The sequence below is a fragment of the Pleuronectes platessa genome, chromosome 6 (genome assembly GCF_947347685.1).
Source record: "Pleuronectes platessa chromosome 6, fPlePla1.1, whole genome shotgun sequence".
In the NCBI taxonomy this organism is placed as follows: Eukaryota; Metazoa; Chordata; class Actinopteri; order Pleuronectiformes; family Pleuronectidae; genus Pleuronectes; species Pleuronectes platessa.
In genome coordinates, this window is record NC_070631.1 from 24,525,177 (window position 1) to 24,548,990 (window position 23,814).

Below are 23,814 nucleotides of genomic sequence, written 5' to 3' on the forward strand. Positions count from 1 at the left end.
CACTTTTCTTCTAACAGGGTCCCTGCCCACCCTGATAGCTCCGCACTCCAAACCCTATTAGACATACCCTGTTTACACGCCTTGTCTTGACGAGTGTCCAAAACTATTATATTGCTTTTTAAAATGTCTACATTGAAACATCATTGAGGAACTATTTAAAAATAGGTTAATGATGATGATGATGAAGATGATTAGGATGAGATTCTCCCCATGCTGATGGAGAACCTTTACCGCCACTCTAACCAGTGCAGTGTCACGTGGGCTGCAGTGCTGGGTTCGGGAGCTGACCCTCACTGGGCCCCGCTCAGGAAAGTAGTTCCGGTCGGTTTGACTGGGCAGTAACAGCACAGCAACGTACAGCGCCACCTACCGGAGACACCAGAGACACCACTCCTGAGCTGAGTGATGAGGCACTGTGTGCATTGGACCCTCCGCAGGGAGGAGGAAGAAGAGGAGGAGGAGGAGTGGGACGCCAGATGTAGCCACACCGCGCATGCGCACAAATCGGCGAAACCCACTCCAGGAGGACGCCCGCTGGCGGTTGGATCCTGCCACTGCTACCCCGGGTTGTTTACCCCCCAGCCTCGCATACAGAAAAACACAGACCTTCCCCGAGCTGAGAAGGAGCGGATAGGTGAGTTTTCTATCAGCTTTTTCTTAATTGGCCAAATTGATTGAGAAACCAATCAGGAGTCGTAATGAGCCCGGCTCGCGACGACCTCACAATGAGATTATTTATGCTAATCAAGTAGATGTCACTTCCGCCCCTTTTATTTGCGCCATTTTGGATCGGACAGCTTCTAGGCTGGATGTGTATTGTCTGTCAGAGAGAATGGTCTCACCGCTGTGCGCTGTCCGGCAGACTCAGGCGCTCCGAGCTTTTTGACTGAGAGAGCGGTTCCTACCGGGTTGTTGCTGCCGACAGCAGGACATGTGTCCGCCCTCTGCGCTCCGCCGAACGGAGACTGGAACAGTCTGATGAGGCTCGGAGGCTTTCAGAGCCCGACCGGAGGGAAGAGGAGAGGATAGCCCCTGTCGGCGAGGGACCGCCAGGGTTGGGGAGAGCAGCGACGGAGCTAGTGATCACCTGAGACGATAACAGCCGGATATTAGCAGAAGAAGTGTCCGTACTTCGTGTCAGCCATCCCGGGGTGACACCTCTGACTCGGGCGGGAGCAGTGGACGTGAAAGCAGGTAAACTTGTCTGTCATAATGTTGGACATGTCCCCCACAGAGCCACAGTTTGCTGCTAGCTGTGCGGCGGCTACCTGCGCTGATGCGGCGGGTGGCGGTGAACTACAGCTGAGGTAACTTGTCCGTAACGCGGCTAACGCTGTGTTTGTGTTGCTCCATTCACCGTCAAGTTGAACGACTGCTCCGGCAGCTCTGCTTCCACCACAGCCCCGGTGAGAAACAAATAAACAGGCGAACTGGCAGCGTCAGTTCGTCAGTAGTCAATGTTGTTGTTGCGAGTTGGCTAGCTTAACATGCTAACTCAGCGCGGTGTGTCCTCATTCTTTGTCAGTGGCGGCTGCCACAGCTATGGATCTGGATACGGCAAGATGTTGATCAGTTGGAATGACAGCCACACCACGAGTGTTCGATATGAGGAATAGTGCGAGCGCGGAAAGTGCAGCTGCTGTACATGGAGTGTTGTTTTGGGGGAGGGGGGGGGGGGGTGGTCACACGATACATGATTCATTCAAGCCTCGGCTGCATTCTGAATGATCCTTTTCAAAGCCGCATGTGAGGCGATCAGGCTACAGCCAGGTGACAACGTGCTGCTGCGAGGCACTCAGACCTCGTGTTTGAGCCGGCGGAGGGGAGGGGGGCAGAGAGAGGGGCTGTCACAGCGAATCTCAGATGATGAACATGGTCCCAACATCTACCTCCACTCCCAGCCACAGGCAGACCGTGGTGTGCGAATCGTCCAAACATCAGCTGCCTCATGAGAGTTTTCCTTTCAATCAAAGCCCCCAAGGTGCCTGGGTTCCAGCCAGGTGACTCTGGGCTGTGATGGTCAGTCCCTACATCTACATCCATCTCCTCCTGCTGCACACACACATGCACACACACATCCTCCCATCCAGACCGCACTCTTCCTCCGTGACTGTGGGCTGCAGACAGGTGCTGAGCCTGAACTCGCCCTAGTGCATTTTAAGCATCTGAAACTTTTCGTCTGTCTCGGAATAAGGGTGTCACCAGGAGCTTCTCCCCCCCCTGGTCCTCACCCACACTCCTGAAGGAGGAGTGTGATCAGCCGTGTCACAGGTTCACAGTGGAGGTGGAGGAGGACTGCGTGAGCGTCAGGGAATCTGTGGTTGAAGGTTTGTTGGGCCTTGTGTTTTTTTTATTTTTCTTCTCACCACAGTGGAAGGAGAAACCTGTCTTCTGCCGGCAGCCCTCAGCCGAGCAGAGCAGCCTCCTATCTCCTTTCCTCCCTCTCCTCTCGTCTCCCTTCACTCCCTCCCTTCCCTCCTGCTCAGCTTCTCCTTGTCTTTTTTCCCCTCGCTCTCCCTTTTCTTCCTCACCCCCCCTCTCCCCTGCATGCACATCCATAGCCCCCTCTTTCTCTCTCCCTCTCCCATTTTCTCTCTCCCCCCTCAGCCTCTTCCCCTCCCTCCCTCCCTCACCCTCCCTCCCTCCTCACCCCTCTCCTCTGAGCCTGTCCGCCCGACCTCAATGCCTCCCCAGCCCCTACCCTCCCCCCTCCACTTCCGTCACTCACTCTGTCCTCTCCTTTCCTCTCATCTCTCCCCTCACACTCCTACCCTGGCTTGCTCACTCACCCGCTCTGCCTCCCCCCTCTCCACTCTCTTCCTCCCAGCTCCCTCCCTCCCTCACCCCCCCCCCCCCCCCCCCCCACCACACACACACACACACATCATCCTCTCTCTCCCACTCCCCCTCCCCCTTCCCTGATCTCCGGAGCTCCTTCTGTCCCTCCCCTTCCTCCCTCCCAACATCCCTCCCTCCCTCCCTCCCTCCCTCCCTCCCTCTCCACTGCAGACATATTGGAGAGGCTGCTGCTGACTCAATAGGAGGCGCCATTCTGTGATAGCATTGCAAGTCAGGGAGGAAAAAGGGGGCAGGCATAGTATAGGGAGGCTTACATAATGGAGGTCCTCTCTAGCGCCATCTGCAAGTAATGGGAGGAAGCACGACAGAGGGGCAGATGGGGGAATTGGGTAGGGGTGTGTGTCTCTTTCACCCACTCTGGCCCAAGCACATTTCTTAATGTAAGACAGACAGCAGACAAACAAGAGGACTGACTTTGGTCCTCTCTGCTCAGCCAACAGTCGCTGGAGCCACAAAGACACACACACACACACACACACACACACACACACACACACACACACACACACACACACACACACACACACACACACAGAGGCACACACACAAAGTTCCCCCATTCTGTTTTGTGCTTTCTAGAAGGAAATTAAGCTGAGGTGTTCACAGGAATTGTTTGGGACAGAGCTGTTTGTTGTGACTGTTTTGCCTTTCTGTGGCCATGCTTCAGTGGCCTTTGACCCCCCTGTATCTACCTCTGATTTGAATAGAGATATTTAACCAGAGCACTTTAGGACTGTGAAACAAACAGCCCTGACTTCTTCTTGTAAAAGTTGTTTTTACTAATAATAGAAGAAACATCCATAAACAAACCCCTGGTGCTGAGGCGACGCGTCGTATGGAAGATGGCCGCGCTTCATCGAAGCATGGATTCACCTCAGGAGAAAATCTTGAAGCGAAACAAAATGGCCCACTATCATCTAGCAAAGGTCACCAATAGGAGGATTGTGGTCCGACAGAGCATTTCTATTTTAACCTGCGCACTTTTCTCGCATTTACGGTAGTCTTATTTTAACCTACCCGGTTTTATTTCTTTACAGTAGTAAATCCTGGCAGCATTACTTCTGTCACTGAACAAGAGAAATTGGGGAACGAGTGTTAAAGCTGTCTAGTTGTTTATATTTTTCATAAGCTCTGTATTTAGTTTTTTAATGCAAACCTTATTTTACTAGAAACAAGAAAAGACTGTTTGTTGTATTACTAAAGTTCTAATACTTTTTTGAAAAAAAAATGTTTCAAAACATTTTTGAAATTTAAATTCTTTAATTCATTTAACAGGCAGTTTTTTATTTCATACAGACATTGATACAACCACTACGCTACTTCAAAATATATGGCACTGAATCATAACCCCCATTAGAGATTGTTATGTTTCGGACCTTTGCTTCTCTCAAACTGGACCACATTGAATTTTAATTGAATATCCCTGATCTAAAACAGAACAATATTGCTTATCGCAGCAGCATAACTGCTATGTACGGGCAAGAATGGAGGTAGAGAGGAGAGGAGGAAAAAAGGAGAGAGGGACGAGTAGGAGAGAAGGGGGGGGGGGGGGGGGGGGGTATGTTATTGAGATATGAATTATTCCTGTTAAAAAAGTTCAGTATAACTTCAGTTAACTGTTTCAGTGTTACTCAAATTGCACACATTTTTGGTGGTATTTGCTATGGGACTGTAAAAGGCTGATTAGTAGTTCAGACTGGGTTATTTTTGTTGAGAATTAATTCCTTGTAGTGCATAATTTGTATTTAGTCATATTTGTTTGTATTTAAGAGAAGATGATTAAATTAATATAAATGACAAGTTTTTTTTATTTTATTTTTGATAAATTCCTTAATAATCGAGAGGTGCAGCCCAACAAACCACTGAGTTTACTCACAAAGAATCCAAGGTTATGTTTACATCATGTTTCTCAAAAAAATGCAGGGTCTCTGTGTTTTATGTGCAGCAATCAAAACCTGCAATGTTTATAGGCATGTTTACAGTTAGAAATCGTCCAATCTGTCTTTGCCGGCACATTGCTGTGTATCTTGGGACATTAAGGTCAGGGTAAACATTGTCAGGAATGGGTATTACTTCTACTCGAGATCAAAAACTTTAAAAGTCAACTGGTTTTGCATTGTGTTTTAGTTAAAGTTTAGTGATATGGTTTTTGTTAGTTATAAGTGACGGAAACTAAAGACAGTTCAGTTAAGTTATATTTTCAGGGACATTTTAATGGTTCTTTTTGAGGCAACATCCTTTGTGTACAGTTGCTATGGTTACAGGTGTCTCTCGCAGCCTGTCTATGCCACTCAGCTCTGCAGTATTACAGACTGGCTCGCATCAGGGAATGTATAAGCCTAACTTCTCTTTCTCATTGGATTGTGGGTGAATGATGTCCATTAATCAGTTGTTTCTTCGGATAACATAACTGACGGACACATAACTATGTTAGATGTTCCCTATTATTATTATTATTATTATTATTGTTATTGTTATTATTATTATTATAATAATTAGAAATGCATCCGATCAAGCAGTGAAATTATCTTGTGAACAGTGGTTTACTACTTAGGAGAGACAGCGTGTGCTAAAGGTAAGAATGCAGGTTGTTGAAAACGATTGCATTGAAACTTTTCCATTCATTTAACTTTCAGATCATTGCTTTGTTTTTTATTTGTTGGTGAAAAGCCGTTTTCAGACGTGACCTTTGGGTCAAATCCAGAGAATTGAGACTGGAACTAACCCCGAGTTTGTCTTTCACACATGCACAACACAGCGGGTGGTTTGCTACACAGACATGTTGACAACAGCAACAAATCCTCTGCATTATTCAGGCGAGAGGTGGAGCAGCCAGGTGCAGAGACAGGAAGTGACGGATTGACTCCACTGTGGAGATCACGTGATCTTATTTACAACACACAGACCGCTGCATCAGCTCTTGTCATCACAAACTCTTAACATCTTCGACGGTGGGTTCTATTTGTATAACACTTATTTTTCACCGGGAGATATTTGTTTTCTTTAGTTATTTAGATTTTTGCGTCAGGGACATGTAAGAAGCGCCATCAAACCCCAAGGTGAATTCAGCGAGACCCCCTGTTGTGTTCTCACATCAAATTCTCCTGAAATTCTATGGACTTTATACTTAGGGGGCCAGGCGGACAAAGTCTGCAGGAAAACTGCAGAGCCTCTCACTCTGACATTTGCATTCACACATGCATCTCCTCCTGAGAGTATCTGCAGACTTCAGTGCATGTCTGAAAGCAGCTATATATTAAATTTCATCATAGTTCTGATTGGTCTCTAAAGCTGAGCACAGTTCATACATGAACTGGGTCTCTCAATCGCTCATGACCATAGGTGAGAATATAAATCAACTCGTAAATTGCAAGCTTTGCCCTTCGACTCAGCTCCGTCTTCACCACAACTGTCCGCTAAAACAGCCACTTTATTGTTGACACGGCTTCAATCCAGTTGTCAGTGGCCACGGCTGTATCTGAGATATTTTTGCATCCTTTTTGTACAGTGGGAGGAAGGGAAGAGGTGTGGTATAGCTTTACTCAATCATTTGTGTGGTGTGTAAAAGATATGATGGAAATGGATGGATGTTTACTTGCTAGACTGTCTTCAGCCTATCAAACTCTGGATTGAAGCATTGTAAATACGCCATTTTTGCAGATTACTTTGACATGTCACAGTACAAGAGTAGTTGTAATAAGATATTCTGTTTGACTGGTCTACTGGGACATCATAAATTGGTAGATTGGCAGATGCAGAGTGGAGTGGACAGACTGGGGTGTAAGGTTTTGATCATGTCCTGGATGTAAACTGGACCTGATCCGTTCACAGCACAGTACGCAAGTACTAGTGTTATGAAACGGATGTGGGCAGATGCTGGTAACCAGTGAAGGGAGCAGAGGAGCGGAGTAGTGTGAATGAACTGAGGTTTAAGACCAGTCGAGCTGCTGCATTCTGGATGAGCTGCAGAGGTCGGGTGGCACGAGCAGGGAGACCTGCCAGGAGGGAGTTGCAGTAGTCTAGGCGTAAGATGACCAGAGCCTGGACCAGAACCTGCGCCGCCTTCTGAGTGAGAAGGGGATGTATTCTCCTGATGTTGTGCAGCATGTATCTACATGAGGGGGTTGTTGCAGTAATGTTGGCAGTAAGGGAGAGTTGTCGAGTGTCACACCCAGGTTCCCAGCAGTCTGGTCTGGAGCTACCAAGGAGTTGTCAAACATAACACCTATGTGCTTTTCCTATTATGACAAGTCAGAATGTCTGAGAATAATTAAAAAAGATGTTATAGATCAGATGCATATCAGACACTTCCAGTGACTGGCCATTCTAGCGATGTGCTATCTTAGCATTCCTGGTGCATACTCAGGATGGAATTGGGTCTCTCAGATAACTACCTCAGGTTTCACATCAGACCAACCCCACAGCATGCTGACGTATTGCTGAACAGGGTGTATTGTTTTGATTCCATGCTGGACATTCACATTCATTCACTAGTGTGTGACAAGAGCTGGTAGGTGCTGTGCCGAGTGCTGCCTGCCTCTCAAAACTGTGTTTTAATGGGCCACTAACATGGCCGGATTACTCCTGGTGCTGCCAATGGTTAGTCCGACTGACAGATGTTTGACTGAGAGGAAGAGTGTGCTGCACACAGCTCTATGATGAAGCAATGGCACAAAAGAGTTAAAGACCTGTTGTTGCGAGTTGTGTATAAAAAATTGCCAGCTGTGGTGGGACAAATGAGCCTGTGGCTGGTCATAGTCATGGTATTTAATAGGAAACATTATTTAGGCCTTTTGGTCTGTTTTACTGTGCAGGTGTGTGTTGTCTGAATACTCTATACTAATGTTTACACTTAAAAAAATAACCCCTGCTTAATTTTCTTTTTTAATGTTTCATAGACCCTTGTCCATTGTAGATGGATGCTGGCTACCAGTTAGAAACTAAATTCAACATCCATAATGGCAGTCAATTTCTCTAAAATCAGACAAAGAGCCATGCCCAGCTCCAGAGCACACAGCGCCGGGGCACAGACCAGGGACCCCGGACAGCTCCACTGCATGGGCCAGAGAGCGCCCAGCCACAGCACCACCAAGTCTGCTGGCAGAGTCAATTTGTTGTCTTTTCATACAAGTTCCGATGTTTGTTTGTTTTTTACAGTTTTTAGCAACTCTGTAGTAATTTGCTGCGCCTCTCTTTGTCTTTATCATTCTGGCTGTGCACTGTCAACCGAATCAAGTCAGACAGAGTGTGCCCCGCATCTCCTCCAGCTCTGCATACGTTGTCAAAGTTTGTCTGAGTTTAAACGGTTCAAAGGAGTGAGTGAGCCAGCCAGCCAGCCAGTGAGAGCGAAGTGACCAGCAGAGTCAGTGTGTGTCTGTCTGTTGTGCGCCGTCACCTTTCTCTAAAGTTCTGGGACGGGATCATACAGAAGTAATGCTGTTTGTTTATAGTAATCTGAATTTCCCTCGGGATTAATAAAGTATCCATCTATCTAATCAACCGCTTATAGTGATGAATGTGGCCCCGGACAACGTGATCACTATAAGTTGTTTCCATTGTACTAGAATTTTGTCAGGAGGCGGAGGTGGCACGAAATTTGACTTAAGCAGACAGCTTTGTCTAAATTCCAAAAATGCATCACTTTACAGAAGACTGAATCTGTCATTATTTCTTCTATGGTCATTCATTTATTTATCTTGTCTCAAATAAAAGACTAAAGATGTCTTTTTTTTTAGAAAACTGTTCATTTTGTGACTCATGAAACTCACCTTTCCATACATTACCCCTACACCTTTTAATCACACACTGTATGTCTCCTCTTCTCAGGTGGGCAGCATGTTCCAGCTCCCGGTCAACAACCTGGGCAGTCTGCGGAAAGCAAGGAAAAATGTCAAGAGGGTTCTGGGAGACATCGGCTTGGAGTTCTGCAGAGATCACCTAGAGGTGCGCATGCAGCATATACCACTCTGTGCGGATAACTTCTCTTTCAGTGTATCCACAATAACCTTCAAAATCCCGTTCCAACCTAAATGCTCATCTTTGCTTGGGTTTAAGAACAGATCATGTCTGGATACATGCTGTACATATGGGACATTTGTTTTGGTTTGATAATAAGGTCAGTTTAGGAATAAGATAGATAGTTTGGCTCACTGCAGGAAGTAAGAGTTAAGCAGCAGGGAGCCTGGCTCTCCTGCATGAAAGCAGATAATATGTGACGATGGGAATCTATGAACTGTACTTACAACACATACAGTATTATGCGATTGCCTTCATTGAAACCATGTCCTCATTCTGTTAAATCTCACTCAATATACGATAAAGATGCTCCTCAGGCTTAAAAGCAGAAGCCAAGAGCTTTACATAATAATAATAATCAACATTCGGTTCTCTGGATTTCTTAGAGGCCTAGGCACAAACATGAAGAATCGTTGATGTGGTTTAAACTGCGACTAGAGGGAACTGTCGGTTCATTTCTATCATTTGACCAATTTCAGTAAGAAATGTGCAAAGTAAACATGTGTCCCATGTGATAATAGAAATATGTCTGACTTATAATTAATATCTCTGCATTTTTGTATTGCGTTCATTCAATCAGCTTTTCTTGGACACGTTTAACAATTCATGAATGTTAGCAAATTTGTTACCCACAAACCCTCTGTGTCCCCAAGTAAACTTTTATCATTACTTAAGCTAGCTGTAGCTTGGAGCCAACCATCACTCAAAAACAAGAAAAGTGATGTAAAGTTTAATATGTGTATGACATTGCATTATAGAAGAATTTATTTTATTTTATTGTCAAGTATTAATCTTTAATTTCTTGTTGTTCAGGACTATAAAGACTACATTCCTCCAGAGGTGTATATTAAGCACACTAGCTGGGAAGATGTGTGCATGTACGAGCCATCGCGTACCAAATTCCAGGTGTGTGAAGCACACACACATACACACCTATTAATATCCCATTTGAATGTTTTGATATTTTTTGTTTATACCACAAAAACTGAGAGTATCTCTAATGTAACAATATTATTGTTTTATTGTTGAAGAACTTTTATAAAATTTAACCTTTTTTATACCTCTGTATCTCCAGGACTACAGATCGAAGCCGTTCTGCTGCACTGGCTGCCTCTTTTCATCCAAGTACTTCTCTGCATACAAGAGCCACTTCCGCAATGTCCACAGTGAGGACTTTGAGAACAATATTCTGCTCAACTGCCCATACTGCACTTACAATGGCAACAAAAAGACTCTGGAAACACACATCAAACTTTTCCACATGCCTAACAACACTGTGCGGCATGGCCCTGGTGGAATGGTGGCAGGGGCTGGCGGGATCATGATGAAGGATGGGTTGCTGAAGAGGAGTGGGGACAGTATGGAACAGGCTGTGTACTATTGCAAGAAGTGCACCTATAGGGACCCATTGTACAATGTAGTGCGAAAGCACATCTACCGGGAACACTTCCAGCAAGTTGCCCAGCCCTATATCGCAAAACCAGGAGAGAAGACAAGTGCTCAGAATGGCGGTACAGCAGGAGCAACGGGAAATACAGAGAGTAATAACACAAACAATGTTAATAATAGTAGTAATCAGATTCACTGTAAGAAGTGTCTGTTTGTTCCAAGGACATACGAGGCACTTGTTCAACACGTCATTGAGGACCATGAGAGGATTGGCTACCAGGTAACTGCTATGATCGGGCACACCAGTGTGATAGTCCCCCGTCCCAAACCCATCATCATGATCCCCCACAAAACCCAAGGAGATAAGACCATCATTGGGATGGGCCCTAAAGGTGCAGTAATGGCCACTACCAGGTCTCCTAGCTCACAGCAGCTGGGTCGGGTTATTATTTCATCAAAGACGGGCTTCAACTCTCAGAGTCTTCTGGCTGCGATGAAGCATGATGCAGTCGGATTAAAGGCTGGGACCACCCACCAGTTCTCTGTTGGCAGTCAGGTTAGAGTTAGTTTACCAGGGAACGCTCAGGTTTCTGTGCCCCAGCAGTCACATGCAGCAAAGCAGCTTATTTCTGGCGGCGGCCTGCGGAGTCCAGTTGTGCTCAGTGCCTCTTCTTCACTCAAATCCAACTCATTGGGTTCACGTGTCCAGGCAGCAGCCACAACTGTAGCGTCTCTCACGGCCAAAAAAGGTTCCTCAGTCCTTGGCACGTCCTATACTCAGAAGTGGAAAATCTGCACTATCTGCAATGAGCTCTTCCCAGAGAATGTGTACAGTGCTCACTTTGAAAAAGAACACAAGGCAGAGAAGGTGCCTGCTGTTGCCAACTACATCATGAAGATCCACAACTTCACCAGCAAGTGTCTCTACTGTAACCGCTATCTCCCCAGTGACACGCTGTTAAACCACATGTTGATCCATGGCCTGTCTTGCCCACACTGCCGGGCAACCTTCAATGACGTTGAGAAGATGGTGGCCCATATGCGGTTGTCACACCCAGATGAGAGTGTAGGCCCACGCACAGACTCTCCCTTGACCTTTGACCTCACTTTGCAGCAGGGCAATCCCAAGAATGTTCAGTTGATTGTTACTACCTACAACATGAAGGACGCTCCAGAGGAATCGGTGGCATTTCATGCTCAAAACAACAGCCCTGTGTCATCAGCCTTGTCTGCCTCGCTATTATCAAGCAAGAGGTTAATGCCCCAGCATCCACCCAAAACACCTTCAGTGGCTGCTGACAATGTGCCAACCAAGACTGCTCCACAGGCATCTGTGCCCTACAAAAGGGATGTGGGAAAGACACTATGTCCTCTTTGCTTCTCTATCCTTAAGGGCCCAATTTCAGACTCACTGGCCCACCACTTGAGAGAGAGGCACCAGGTGATTCAGACAGTTCATCCTGTTGAAAAGAAACTGACCTACAAATGTATTCACTGCTTGGGGGTGTATACCAGTAACATGACTGCCTCCACCATCACTCTACACTTAGTGCACTGTCGAGGAGTAGGGAAATCCCAGAATGGACAGGACAGTCGAGCACCTCTTTCTTCTCGGGTCAGCCAGGCCCAGAGCAGTGCTCTTAAACGGGCTGGCTTTCATAGCTCAGACACTAGTGCACCAAAGCGAAGGAGGCCGGGACCCCCCGGTGAAAGGGCCCACCCACGGGATATCAACGGTCCATCTTCGTTTGTAGAAAATCCAGATGAACCTGTAGTTTTAGCTCTCGAGCCCAAAGGACATGAAACTGAGTCATACGAGTCTAGGAAGGCATTTCTAACGCAGTATTTCAATCAAGCGCCGTATCCCACACAGCGGGAGGTTGAGAAGCTAGCGGCCAGTCTGTGGCTGTGGAAGTCCGACATCTCCAGCCACTTTGTCAACAGGAGGAGGAAATGCACACAGGAATGTGAAACCCTAAATGCCAGCGTGTTGCTCGGCTTCAGTATGCAGGAGGTTAGCAAAGTGAGACACGAGCTTGCTTTCATCCAGGATGGTGTGTACGAGGACCGACATAGCAAAAGGCGGACATCCAGGACGCATATCGGCATGTCGGAACAGGCTCTGCGAAAACACAGGGAGCTTGTAGCTGCTAATGGTGGTGTGGACCCCTCACCAAGGGGAAAGCCCAGTGAGACTTTGGAAGGTTCTAGAGCAACGACATCTTTTCCCAAACCCAACAGTGCCAGCACAGACCAAGCCAAGACAATCAACAGCACCTCAGCACAAAACCTTCCTCTGGACCTTTCTGAGCCAATAGCAATTGACTCTGACAGTGATGAAGAAGAGCAGCAGAAAGATGACAGGGAACTAGAGGGAGAGTTACATTGCCATGGTAACGAACAGCTTACTGGAGCTAAGGAGGAAGTGGAGCCGAGGACAGGGGCAAAGAATGAAGATCTCGATGATATGTCTGACGATGACGATGACGACGACGAGGAGGATGATGATGATGATGAGTATGAAGGAGAACATGTAGAGAATGGCTTCAGGCCCACAGAGGGCTCAGGGAGACCGGTTGCTAAAGGAAGAGACACTCTGCCGATCATTATTCCCAAGTTTGTGCCATCATCTGCCCGAAGCCGGAGAGACGGGGCTCAGCTGGGCAAACAGCAGGTCTGACTGGAAAAACCCAAACCACTCACACAATCTGAGAGACACTTTAGATTTGATTCACGCCAACAAATCTGCCTCGCCTGAACGGAAGGACACCACGTTGTTGGATTGGACATCTGTGAAGGAGGGAGCGAGGAGGAAAGAACTCTCCTTGAGTGAAAAACTCAAAACAAGCCATTCAAAGACATTTTAAAGGCAGGACTCAACGAGCAGCTAGGGTCGATGTAAAGAGTTGTGAAGTTTTTAATGTTTCTCAAAGACAACAGTGAAGTTACACCAAACGAATAGACAAAAAGTTTTTTGCCTTCTTATATACTTTATTACATTGAGATGATGAGTGATTAACGTTGATTAAGCCACTGAACTTGATTGTGGCTTAAAACGAGTTGTTGTGAGTTCAAGCCTTCAGGCTGACCAGATAATCCATTGTTTTTCATGTAGTTATACCGAGTTAGGTAGTGTAAATTTGTACAGTCTTTTAGACATGTTTGGACAGTGTTGCTGTACATGTTCCCTTAAATATTTGCTTCTACCTGTGCGTAAGGTAGCCTCATATGTTCTATATTGATATGCTTAATGATAGGTGTTGCTTTGGTGGCTGATATTTTCATGTATGTTTAAGTTTATTTTTTAACAAAAACCAAGGGTTTTTCTTTTGCAAAATAATATATCTATATATGAATGAAAAACAGAATTGATTTGTTTCCGCTTATTAATTTGATAATTTTATTTTTTTCTATGAAATATGTTCTGAAAGAATAGTGGCACTGTGCTATTCTCATCCTCTCACAGTATAAAGGAGCGTTTCACCAACTTTTTGCAGCCTTGTGCTAATAAACCTCTACTGTACTTGCTTTATAATTTCATAAACTTTGTTCCTTTGACCCACAAGAGTGGACGGTAACCACCACATTGGCATCCATAAACGTGAAAGCAATTATTTTTTTCCAAAAAGAGTTGTTTAGTATGTGTTCTTTGAATTGTGTGTATTTGTTTTTATGTTTTCATTTTTCACTTAAGCATTTATGACAATAAAGTGCTGTAATTGTGCTTCTCACACAACTGATGGCAATGTGTGCCAGTTTCTGAGTTCAAAGTGAGGAACAGAGATTTCACACAAAAAGGAGTTTGAGCTTGTTGATGCACAGCAGTAGTTTGAGAGACGGACTGTCTTTCTCTCTTTTAGATGAGTATTGTAAGTCTGCTTTGTCTGCAACTGTTTGCACTTCTCCTTAAACCTTCTTCTTTATGTTTGTCATGCTACAAACTTTAGGAGACCAGAGTGAAACTTTCTTCACTCGAGCTAAAGCATTGTGCTACAGAGTATCCGTACCTGTTTAGTGCAGAAGTGAATGAGCTGATCCTCCTTTTGGTTTAAAAAGGAGCAATAAATCCCTTCTCAGTGGAGGTTGTATGGTTAATGGTGCATTGATTGCTGTTTGAAATACAAAGCTGCAGAGCTTTTCACCACACCACAGCAGTCCCAGGATAAATCTGAAAGGTCAACAGATTAATCTCCAAAGCACCAACCAAATGTTAACATATATCTCTATCACAAAACAGTCTGCTCTGTTGAAATGTGTTGCTCTGCTAGAAAAACACAGCAAAGATTTGCTTAGATTGAATTAGCAGAGATGTAGAGAGGGAGAAGTCATTTAAATGTTTAAACCAATGGGCCAACAGGGAAGACCAATTCATTTTTTGTTTATTTACGGCACGAAAATGCAGGAAGATTGGTTTTTTTAAATGATAAATGAGCATGTATGTGGAAATACTGAGCTAAATTAAAAATAAAGATACCAAAGACAGGACCAAAAGCATCTTGGGCAGCTATAGTGTTTTTAGAAAGTGAAGCATACTTTCCCTCACCCTCTCATCCCAGCAAAGGATCTGAACCTTGATTCATCTCATATGAGGTTAAGATTAGTAATGCAGGATTTGCGTCTGTAAGAAGCCGAAAATAGTTCCGGGAATATCCAGCATTGCTTGGTGACAAAAAGATGGCCACCAGTCAAGCCTCGTAAGATCAGTGTGGTTTTCTACTGTAAATCTCACTGCTGTATAAAACCTCATCAGTAACTCTGAATATCTGTGAAATCATTCTAAGAGATTCTTCTCCAGATGGAGGCGTTATGAGTTGGGACTTGTGATGGCCATGCTCAAAATACAGCACCTGTGTAGAACCTTGTTTGAATGCCCCTCTCTCTGGGTGAGCTGTTTAAAAGAAACATGAAACAGAATGTGTGTTGCCTTCGTTCTGAGACCTTCAATATGTCCCTTTGTGTTCTGGTTTTATAAACCCCACCAAATGGACCCTGTCTGTGTGTTACCTGTGATTAGACCTGGAGAAGCCTCGGTTAGAAATAGAGCACTACATTATTAACCCTTTGCTGAGGTGCACGCTGTATGAGAGGTTCACTCCCAGTGTATGCTGATCAATCACATCTGACCGAGATCTAGTGAGTCACACTGTTTTACCAACCCAGGTTAATTGAATAAGGTCGAAGCCGAGGTTAGCTAGGTATATATGTACCTATTTCATTAAAATCCCACCCTTCTGCGCCTAGGGACAAGAAATCTCAAATGGAGGGAAATTACCCCAGTGCAATAGAGAGAGAGAGAGAGAGAGGCAAGACTCCTTGGCTGGATAGTCAGTGTTGCTATGCTGTTGTGAGGAGCGAGCGAGGGAGAGAGTGAGGGAGGGAAGGAGTGGTGGGGGAGGCTCAAGGAGAGCAACTGAGAGAGAGAGAGAGAGAGAGAGGCCTGACAGACTGTGGGGGAGGCAGAGGCCTCATCTGCAGTGCTGTGTGTAGAAGGAGCGCCCAACAGCCTTTCAAAGGGGGGAGGAGAGAGGGAGACAAGGAGTGGGGAGGAAAGAGGGAGTCAGAGAGGGACAGGCGCGCCAAGGAGGAGAAGCCATGAGAGGAGGCAGGGAGGGGAGAGGGGAGGAAGTGTTTGGGGCAGAGGGAGGAGGAGGGTTGTGAGGGGAGGGAGGAGGGGTGTGAGGGGAGGGAAGAGGAGGAGAGACGGAAAGAGGGGAGAGGAAGAGGTAGGGATTGGGGGGAGGGGAGGTGAAGGCAGTGGTGATGGTGGTGTAGAGGCTGGCGCCCCCTGCAGCTGGAGGAGAGGGATGGAGAGGCCCTGGTGTGTGTTTGTGTGTGTTTGTGTGCGTCTGCCGTCAGACACAAAGAGGTACAGGCTGCCGAGACAAAACAGCCCTTGTGCTTAACAGGAGGGAGGATAATTGGTTGAACTGGACTCAGGTCAGTTTTGTGTTTGCCCCAAACTGACTTGCGGCCCACAGAGGTGATGCGGGTGAGAGAGAGGGAGGAGAGGGGAGAGAGGGGCAGGAAGGACAGGGGAGAGAGAGGATGAGACAGATTGGAGGGGGTGAAGTGTGGAAGAGAAAATTAGGGACATGTTGGGGGGAGAGCAGGTTGTAATGTAATATTGGCCTCTGCGGAGTCGGTGGTGGCGCCCTCTGCAGGAAAACGACAGTAGCCTTTGTGAGATTCCTTTCAGCACAATTATGAAAACACAATTAATGTCAGCAAGTGTGTCAATAGAAGATGCTTGCGATGTTGTGGGTACAGCATTGTATCTTATGCCTCGCGTCCTCAGAAAATCGCATGTGGCTAGGGGTCATCCAGATCAGGGCGCCACACAAAGTGGGACAATAACAGCAGCACAGAGATAGGAGAGAGGGGGGTGGGGGGGGTGGGGGGGTAAAGACAGGCCTTGCAGACTGCGGGGGAGACAAGATGCCGCTTCTGCAGTGCTGGGTGATGAGTGGGGGAGAGGTGGGGGGCAGAGGGGGGAGACACAGCAGAGGGAGAGGCTGGAGGGTGGTGGGGGCCGGGCTGGAGAGAGAGGAAGACAGAGAGAGATTGTTGTAGATCCATCCCCGCTACTAGCGCCTCCTGCAGTCTGAGGGACTACACAGTGGCGCACTCACACACACACACAGCGTGCGAATGATTCATGGAAAGGATATGGTGGAATTGAATCATTAAGTAGGAAGAGAGAATGTGATGTGAACAGGAAGAGGGGAGGAGGAGAGAGGGAGAACATGGGAGAGTAAATGGTTTGTGATAAAAGAATGAGAATGAGATGTTAAGTTAGACAGGAAGTCATGGAAAAAGGTGACAAGAAACCTCAGGCATTTTAGGAAGCCATGATTGTCGAGATAACTTCCACCTGGTGAGAGTCAGAGAGGAAGAGTCGGCTTGGTCTATTATTTCCACCCTCTTTCAGCTGATTAGAGAGAGAGAGAGAGGGAGGGTAGAGCTTTGAAAACCATTAAAAATGGTTATTTAATAAGTTTTGTTGTTCAAGAAATCCTGAAGAAGTAGAACAAACCTTTTACGAAATCTTCGGACCTGTGACTCCCAAAACAACCAATGGCTGCTTGTGACAAATATATGGTCACGGATATTAAACCTGCTTCCGGACATGCACTGATTTCTGAATAATCTTAATAAACTATGTGAGAAAATGTATGTGAGAAAATGTCCAAGTTAGTTGCTGAGGACTTTCTCCCACTGAGTTGCTCATAGGTGAAAGACAAACTCTGGAGAAAGAAACTGTGCAGATAATATCCCGATTTCATGTCAAACCCAAAAGGGGGAAAGTTTCCAGTAAGAAATTAAAATTTCTGTGGAATATTTGATCTTTCTTCCTCTGATTACGCAGTGATCCCTATTGTGGGTTCCACTGGTGTGTCACAGCCCTTAAATCGGGACCCTCAGATTAACATCATTTTACAAAGAAGCAGCCAGTTCCCTTTACTACCCAAGATGGAAAAAGAGAAAGACACCTTAGATTGTCAAGTAAATATGACATTTATTTCTTGTGAGTGTGACGGTGAGTTTCCCACATGCTCTGCACGGTGACAGTGAGGGAGCTGCAGGCTGCCCTTGAAGGTGGAGAGAGGATGTCTGCTGCATCAAAGTGCACGTATGATGGGAGAAAAATGGTAGAGAGGGAGTCTGCTGGGAGGCCAGATACTTCTTCTGTTCAGAGCTGTTGGAGCAACTGGTGAGTGAAAGTGAAGTGATCTATCATTAGTATTTCTGATAACTTTGAAGGTACACCCATTTCCTAGATTGATAAAAAGCAGCACATAAAAAATCTGTGATTGCGATCTGTTTGCATATTCAAGGTCGGCCTCTCACCAGAGGGTCGGCGGTTCGATCCCTTTCTTTCCCATTAAACATTCGGAAGTGTCCTTGGGCAAGATACTGTACCTCAAAATTGTCCCATCTCAAAGAAAGAAAGAAAAGTGCAGCACATAGATTGACTGTATGAATGTGTGTGTGACGGATGACAACTAATTTTCATTCTACATTTCATAACTGACACTGACTTTACGGGTGCTGCATGGGCTGAACTCTGTCACGGCAACAATATCCATAGAATACTTTCCTCTTTAATAATTTATTTTCAAATTAAAGTAGGGTAAATAACAGCTGTTAAGTAAATCATTCAAACTTATATAAACCAAACATATGAATACTGACTAAGTAAATTCAGTTCCATATTATGAAAAAGATTAACTGTAAAATCTTAACTGCAAATGAACCAGTTAGGATGAACATACAAGTTGTTGTTTTTTTACTTCACTCTTTGTAAAAAGCTGTGGACCCACCAGCCAGCACACAAACAATAAAAAGTGACAGTATATTGTAGAACAGTTTGAGGAGGACTCAGTAATGACAAGGAACAATTCTGGAGTAGCTCCAGAGCTTTAACACAGGACAAGAGAACAGCAAATTCCAGGCAGGTTTAGAACGAGCACTGCACAAGTTTACACTTAATAAGTACTGTAATATAAATATTATATGAGTCTTGAAACCTCATAAGAAGATGATTTTCCGTCAGTTGGACGTTTGAACTTGTGTCTTGCAAAAGGAAGGTCTCCGTCCTCCCTGTGTGACTCTGCTGCTTGGATCCTTGGAGTTGTTTCCTGTCTAGGAGAGCCACAGGCCATGCTAAAGAACCGGACAGACTTTTGTGTTTAGAATATAGGACAAGATGGTAAATATCCCTTGTACGTTTGAAGGTCTTCCGCACAATTTAAGTTTTCAGTAGATGTGATTGTGATCTGTATCTTCAGTTGTGCACCTTAGCGTTTTGGCCTTGTTAGTAATGATAAAGGCTGAATTTGAGGGTACGCCGAGGCTGAAGGTAAATCTGACTGACTACTGGCTTGTATGGCAGTACTATGAAAGCCATGTGGTTGCTCAGTAGATCAGACATCATTACCTCCTAATGCCTTTTTAAACTAAACACTGTCCCATTTTATAACATAGAACAAGATGGAGATTTACCCTTTGTATATTCTACCGCACTAATTAATGCCTACTGCCAATTGATGTTAGGGACAAATCTTCAGTTACCCGAATCTTCAAAGCCAAAGAACTGAGCTGTATCCTTTTCAATAAAAAAAATAAAATGTTTTGTTTATGCAGTTTAGAATGGTAAAATAACAAGGACCATATTTATGTTTATGGATGAAAAGAATACTGCATCACAAACCTGAAACTTGGAGCTAGATGAGTAGTTTGCTGTGTACAGCTTACACCTGAAGAAAAGCCGTAGTGATAGTCATTCGGTCCTGACCGCTGCAGGCCAGTGACGACCAGCATACTAAATGAGACGTTTCTTCAGTTTTGTAAACAACACAGCGAGTAATGTAAACAAACTTTAAATACATGCAGTGAAAGTGACTAAAGAAGCTACAATCTTTAATGACATTGATTACATATGGATTACATGGCTTTTTGTAGCAAAAGGTGTTACTCTTCTTTGTGATGAACTCACATATCATCACCATATCTGAAGTTCCCCTCAGGTTGTTCATGTCATTGTTCCACTTTTACTGTTTTGGTTCACTCTCGTATTATTTCTGCCTGAAACATGCAGCTGTTTTCTGGGAAAAGGCGAAAAAAATCTAAACTAACCTGCTAAATATATTTCAGTTCATGCAGGTTAAACATTTGCTTTGCTTACTGACTCTACACCTCTGAGTCTGTTTGACTACATTTTATTGTATAATGTCTCAGAAAAGCAGGGTCTTTTGTGAATTTAGCGAAATTAGAGCCGAATTCAGATTAAGCTGCATGCTCTCGCTTCGATTGAGATAACATTTGTGTGGGTCCGTTGAAATGCTGATGCCACTTTGTTTTGTGATCTTCCTAACGGTGAAGAGCTCAACATGATCAGGGAGAAAATAAATTTCCCATGTTTATCCAGGTATCTGTCAGATAGTCTCAGAGTGGCTGGTGATCAGTGGAAGTTGGGTGATGCAGCAGAACAATCACTCAAAATATCCTCAGGAGGACTGATAACAACAAACTTCCTATGGCCAAACAATTCTCACGTAAGAATTCCCATGTTAACGATTACATTTGCAAAACTCTGGATGCTAAAACAAGACTTGATGATGAAAAGCTCCTCCCTTAAGAATGACACTTCTTTGAGGGAGGTAAGGGGCCAGAGCCAATCCCAGCTGAAATTGGGTTAGAGGTGGGATATACCACCTGGATAGGTCCCCAGCAGGGCCGACATACAAAGACAAACAACCACACTCACCTTCACACCTATATGAGCAATTCAATGTCTCCAAATAATGTAAGCTGCATGTCTTTGGACTGGGAGGAAGCTGTTCCTGGAGAAAACCTACACAGACACAGGGAGAACATGCAAACCCCAAACCTTCTTAGTGTGAGGAGACATTACCAACCACTGTGCCACCCATTGCACATTGATGTTGCATTAGAACAAAATATACAATTTGTCCTCGTGCCAAGACATTTCATTGACTATTGGACAGAAAACCTTAAAAGTGATGACAACAAAAAATCAGTTTGAAAAAGTTCCTGGAGTTTAAGGTCACCCAAAGATGTCCGGTCGAGACATTGAAAAGTTTTGAAATATTTTTTTTAATTTTTGCTCTTTACACTTTGCTTTCATCGAAGAACCATCCATTGTTCGATAAGCACTTCTTCCATACCAACTGTTCCCACAGCTGCTCAATAGGATAGAGATTCAGTGACTAGCCGTTTCATAAAAGACACAACAGCAGTTGACGGCTTCTTGTCTAAATAGCTCATGCATAGTTTGGAGCTGTGCTTTGGGTCATTGCCCTGTTGTCAGAGCAAACTGGCTCTAATCCATCAGCCTCCACAGGAGATGGTGTGGCGTTCTTGTTCAAGAACCCTTTTATTATGTAAAAATCTCCACCTTACTTCACAGATTTGGGCAAGCACTCCTCCAGCATCTTTTCATTGGTTCCCTGTCTCACAAATGTCTCAATAAAATCTATATCCCTTTTGCCTAAATGTTCCTCTTGCTACTGTGATCTTTTTCCTATCTTATCTTTTCCTTTCCAGTCTCAGGTATGATTTCGACTCTCCCCAGAGGCCCAGTATCCTGGAGTCATCTCTTCATACAGGATGTTGACACTGATGTTCTGTGGGTGCCAAGTGATGAAGCTGCCAGCTGATCCCTCGACTGTTTCTCAATCTAGAGACTTAGCTTGTCGTCATTCTCAGTTGTGCAGTGGGGTCTCCATCTTCTCTTGAAGGTAGTAGTGAACACCATGCTATCACATCTGCCAAACCCATAATCTTTAACATACATGGGAGAAAGAGACTACTTTAATAAATAAAATGATCTGCAATTGAAACACAGGGTAATGCCCTTGTACGCCTTTGTAGAAATTCCTTGATGATGGATCATTGAACCTTGTTATTATTAACCCAATTATTATTCGCAACATGATCAATTCAATGTTATATCAATTGAAAACAAATGTGCTTTTCTTTCACAACCGACGAACATAAGCGCTTTATTGTATACGCTTAAAACTGCAACTTCCAATGGCCTGAATGACAAATGCAATCTAGTTGACTTTCTGTAAAACATGTTGCTTTTGGAGCAGGGTATAAAAAAGTAAAAAATCTCCTAATGATATCTTGCTTCCTTCATATGGCAGTGCTGACAACACATTAATTGCCACGTATTTGATTGCCTTGTCTGGTGTAATGCTAATATCACCAGACAAGGCAATCAAATACGAAGGTGCTACATCAAAAGGCAGCTACATTAACATTTAGACTTTTACAAACGAGACCTCTTGTTCACCAACTGTGACCCTGATATATCAGTATCAGTTAATATGTAATACAAATTAAATAGAATCATCCTGCTGCATCATGTCAACATGTCCTCACATTTCATCAATTTCATCCTGTGTTTTGTTTATTATGATCTTAAGACCGTGTTCCATTGCTTAATGAAACACGCTGTAACTATTATTTTAGGAAAAGTGCATTAAAAATAAAACCATAATATAATTAATCCTTTCAAATCCCATCTTTATAATTTTGTTGAGCGTACTCATTAAATAAACAAACGAAACTGAGATTTTTCCACAGAAGACATTTTAACAGGCAGAAATCAACAGGTGTAAATATTAAAATGAATTATGGCTGAAGTCATTTAGCTCCTTCAGTTTCAGGGACCTGTTGTTCATGCTGACTCACTGACAGTGTCATAGTTCACTGGGACATTTAAACAGAACAGAGCCATTGTTGATATTATTAACCTTTTTGCTTTTTCTGTTATGGCAAATTAAAAATGTATTGTATTATAAATACCCAACATGTAACAAAGCCTTGGAAGGACAATTAAAATATCCTGTAAATTCCACTGCATCACAAAAAATTTTACTAGCATAATTTTACCAACTAGTCGTTCACCTACTTTTGACAGACTGGGATAAAACTAATTCATTTTACAGTACAAGATAAAATCACTCATCTAAGGTACAATGATGTTTTCTTTAAGAAGAAGTGAACATGGATAAACTGGATTCATTGACACTGACTCCCGGCTATTTCGATTAACAACATTAACACAGGAGAGTTAGACCAATCGCCCAGTGCACACATACTAAATTGTGAATGCACTTTTAGTATGTGTGCAGCACCCTGCAGCCAGTGGGCCTTTACAGCTTTGGCCAGAAGATGTCGCTATAGAATAAGAAACATGGTTCAGTCAACTATAAATATTTTATTTTTATTACCTTCATAAATGTTGTATGTGGAGCTATATCTGACATTGTAACGATTCCTTTTATATACTTGGAGTATGTTACAGACTGTAACTCAAGAAAACATGCAAATAATACCACACATTGTATAAATAATGAGACACATGCACATCAGGTTACAAGTTGAGATTTAGGCTCACTATTAGGATATTTTATCTTGTATGAACAATGCTGAAGTTGACTTAATTTGTAAGTCAACTTCAAATTTGACTTACAAATTATCCCATAATACTTTCTAGGTGAGACCATAGAACTGTAGAATATGATTAATGTATATTCATAAAGATAAAAAAAATATTTTCAGACTAAACTATTACAGGTGATTAATATAAAGTTTCTCATCTTTTAAAAACCATTACACGGTAAAATAACATTTAAGCCATATCTTTTATTTTCATAATATAAAATGATTTCAGGTGCTCGGGTAAATTCGGATTCTTTAATGTTTTATGGAAATCGAACTTGCATATTGTTCCTCTTTTATCATCTTTTCCCCTTTAAGAACGATCCTGAACAAACGCTAGTATAAGGTCCTAACTTCACAGTTGACTGATGGACATTTGGAGTGAGAATTATTTGTGATTTGCACACTACTTGTATTTGTGATTTGCAGTATTTGTGGTTTGACTCTTTTTATGTTTCATATTATCCAGTTTGTTTTGCCTCAAGTGTTTAGGAGAGGTCTTTGTTTGAGCTCTAAGCTTCCTGTGTGTTTTTATGTGGGCATCATTGCATCCGTTTTAACTCTGCAAACCTATAA

The 23,814-nt window shown here is 43.9% G+C and overlaps 1 protein-coding gene across 1 annotated transcript; it reads left to right on the top strand.

Annotated features, from left to right (window-relative positions):
* Positions 1 to 755: 755 nt before the first annotated feature.
* adnpb (activity-dependent neuroprotector homeobox b) lies at positions 756 to 13,999 on the top strand. The gene is made up of 4 exons (XM_053425163.1): positions 756 to 1,194; positions 8,686 to 8,802; positions 9,688 to 9,780; positions 9,950 to 13,999. The coding sequence occupies exons 2-4, from the start codon at positions 8,695 to 8,697 to the stop codon at positions 12,941 to 12,943; spliced, it is 3,195 nt and encodes a 1,064-aa protein (XP_053281138.1). The 5' UTR covers positions 756 to 1,194; positions 8,686 to 8,694; the 3' UTR covers positions 12,944 to 13,999.
* The last annotated feature ends 9,815 nt before the right edge of the window (positions 14,000 to 23,814 follow it).